At 32.6% G+C, this 3,075-nt stretch overlaps 1 protein-coding gene across 1 annotated transcript; it reads right to left on the bottom strand.

Moving 5' to 3' along the window:
• Window positions 1-582: 582 nt before the first annotated feature.
• Window positions 583-1,052, bottom strand: LOC149538465 (dynamin-2A-like). Its single transcript, XM_089799785.1, has 3 exons — window positions 939-1,052; window positions 787-854; window positions 583-689 (listed from the first exon to the last, which is right to left on the bottom strand). Exons 1-3 carry the CDS (start codon window positions 1,002-1,004, stop codon window positions 608-610), a joined length of 216 nt encoding a protein of 71 aa, XP_089655911.1. The 5' UTR covers window positions 1,005-1,052; the 3' UTR covers window positions 583-607.
• Window positions 1,053-3,075: the final 2,023 nt, after the last annotated feature.

Raw genomic sequence — 3,075 nt, 5'->3', positions numbered from 1 at the left:
TTTGAGCCAATGATACTATTGTAGACTTAGAAAGTATATGTTGGTTTTCTTAGATCATATCTGTACAGAATATTCCTTTGCTTCAACTATTTTTAGTTGCAGAATGTAGCTAGGAGTAGAGAAAAATGACATCACTAACAAACAAAATAATCTCAATATATTTTTCTCTACATGGATGGTTCCTCAAATGTGATGATCCCTCTCAATATCTACTATAATATTTCTTATCGTTTTGGTTTTGAGTTATTGTGATTGAATATTCATTAAAAACATATATTAAAATGCAAGTGCAATTCTGTTTGACAACAAAAATGAACAGCATATATCTTCACAATAAAATACTGTTATAAAGAACATTAAGCAGATATGAAGCTTCTAAATATAATGGAGGTTACAGATCTACTATAACAATTCTCCCTTTATATGAAGCTGTATATAGATATAAACATTATAAGAAATTAAATATATTATTCAATTACTATGAAAAGAAACATTTCACTTAACAAAAACTAATATATCAAGTACCTCCATTTGAAGAAAAATTATCACTTGTTTCTCGAACATCATGGATACTTAATTGATGAGTAAGTCTTGACAATAAAGATGCCTATTTTTTGAATCTCTCACGTTTCCTTTTTGCATTCTGATCTTCTTGGAGAAGTTCTTCAATCTTTGCTGTACTCTGAGAGCTGCTTGAAGTAGAATTGAAAAATAATATATGAGGAACACAGAAAAAAAATATAACTAGTACCATGGCCATATTAGCCACATGTAATTAACCTTCACCTGACAGAGCTATAAAGTTGAGTCAACATTTCCTCTTTGGCTTTCTCAACTTGGCAGAGCACCACAACCTGCCAATCATTGAAGGACAAGTTAATACTCATGAGAACCTATTTCTCTAGTGCTTTAATGCAAGGATGTTCTAAGGTTCTTACTTTGGGTACATTTGCAGCAAGACTATTCAGAACAACTTCCACATAGCCACATACTTCCTGAGACATCAACCTCAACTCCTCCTCTGGATCAACTGCTCACCTGGCCATTGTATCCTAATTACAAAGAACATGAATAAACTAAACATTAGCTTTGCCTCAGTATTTAATTTGTGTCTTGTTAGATAAATTAAGACGCATCATGATCAATCAACCTTACAGAAGGAAAAAACCATTCCTAGCATTTTCATTAAATAATTAATAGAAAACCAACACAAATGTTTTTTACCACATTACATAAGTTTGTTTTAAGAATGCAGACTGTAAAGCGTAGAGCTACTACAATTTTATTGTAACACAACTATGAGAAATAAATTGGCACATTGTTGAAAAGTCATCTAAGCTCCATATAAATGGATATTCCTAATAGTACATGAGTCTGTGTCTCATCTCACATTCAAACTCAGTGACCTTCATTACCTAAGTTGAATTCCTTCTAAAAGGTAGCAACTAAGAGATAAAAAGATTTGTATGGTTGATAATTGACAATAGTTCCATAGGGCAGACTAAAGGGGAATCTATTTGTCCATCTCACATTCAAACTAAGGTTTTGCATATCATCTCCACAGTTTCTATTTATCACTTTGGCTAAGATATATTATAATATTAATGAAGTTGCATAGACCATAGTCAAGGTACCTGGTCCATTAAGAAATTTATCAAATTAACTAAAACATTTACAAGGTAGTTATCTTGAACTAAGATACATGGCATGTACATAGGTAAAGATTTTTAATTTTTTACATTAAGCTTCTTAACTATAAAGGTCAAAACTCTGCATGGGCATCCTATACTGTATTTCAATATAGTTATGCTTATATTGAGCTATCTTATTATTTTAGTTAGATACCTAAGTTACTTGCGGCAAAAAAATGTCTTCCAGTTGATGTCAAAAGCATTGACAAAATATGCAAGCTCATCATCCTTTATCTGCAAGAGTCATTCGATGAAAATTCCTACAAAAATAACAAAGTTCCAGATACAAGTAAACAATAATGTGCTACTCATCTTGCATACTATGCCTTCCCACACCTGATATATTAATATCTTTAATTTATGAAATAGTAAATGCTACCACCAAAATCTCTTCAAATTCTCAAGCTACCAACTAGTAGCTTGTATAATATTTTTGCACTTCGATTCTCATTCAGCCACCTCAAGCTACAAGAGCCTCTTCTCATATAAAAAGAATGTTGCCTTAAAAAAATTAAATTATGCCTCTCAAAGCTTGATTCTATTCCAGGCTATGGCAGCCTTGTGATCACATATCTGTATGCCATAGAGATGTGTTAAAGAGACATCATACTAAGATAGTTTTGTAGTCTACTACTCAAACCACAGTAAGGTCTCACAAACAAAAGATTAGACTTTACTATTAGAGACTAAAGTTTTACAGTAAAAAATCTGACTATTATACTTACAGTTTAATAATAGGATGAGCCACGGCCACTTAAGTACTTAGAGCTGAGATACTATGTTCCCAGCTTGACTTTTGACTGTATGAAATGATTCCTGAGACAATTTGCCTCAGAATTAGAGAGAAAATTGGGAGTGAATAGTTGTCTATTTATTTAATGTGACAAGAATGTATTCAGAGCCATGCATGAGAATCTCAAAAGAAGTTCAGCCTTCACTGTTTGACTGTCATGGCTATACTAGGATAACTGTGGTACAAGGGGTGAATTGATAAATGTGTCCCTACAATTGGGACTGACAATAGCAACAAATAAATAAGCAATATTTGAGAGAGATTTAAACAACATAGATCACCTAGAAGGCTCTTAAGGTTGGTGCTAGATGACAAAATCAGAGGTTTGAAAAGCATAGTTGAATTACTAGTCACAATGGGAAATAGAGGCTTGTTGCCTACCGCTTGGAGAGCTAATGTGGATCCAGAATTGTAACATTTCTTGTTCCTATACACGTGATTTGAGATATAACAATACCTTAATATTGACTATGAAACTCAGTCTTTGCTTCTTTATAGTTAGTTCTGTAATTTATATTGCCAAAGCATTGATGAGAAATATCATTCAGTGTGAATCTGTAATTTGCTCAAGTAATCTGGTTCCAGATGTTT

Source organism: Cupressus sempervirens, chromosome 9 (genome assembly GCF_028749045.1).
Source record: "Cupressus sempervirens isolate cs-2001-9-10 chromosome 9, ASM2874904v1, whole genome shotgun sequence".
Classification (NCBI taxonomy): Eukaryota; Viridiplantae; Streptophyta; class Pinopsida; order Cupressales; family Cupressaceae; genus Cupressus; species Cupressus sempervirens.
The sequence above is the reverse complement of the archived record's forward strand: the minus strand, read 5'-3'. Positions and strand labels throughout refer to the sequence as shown.

Coding starts and splice junctions, on each gene's coding strand:
- LOC149538465 (XM_089799785.1), bottom strand. CDS start 1,004: ATGTCTCAGGAAGTATGTGGCTATGTGGAAGTTGTTCTGAATAGTCTT. Junction 855..938: donor TTGCTGCAAATGTACCCAAA/GTAAGAACCTTA, acceptor AATGATTGGCAG/GTTGTGGTGCTCTGCCAAGT. Junction 690..786: donor CAACTTTATAGCTCTGTCAG/GTGAAGGTTAAT, acceptor TACTTCAAGCAG/CTCTCAGAGTACAGCAAAGA.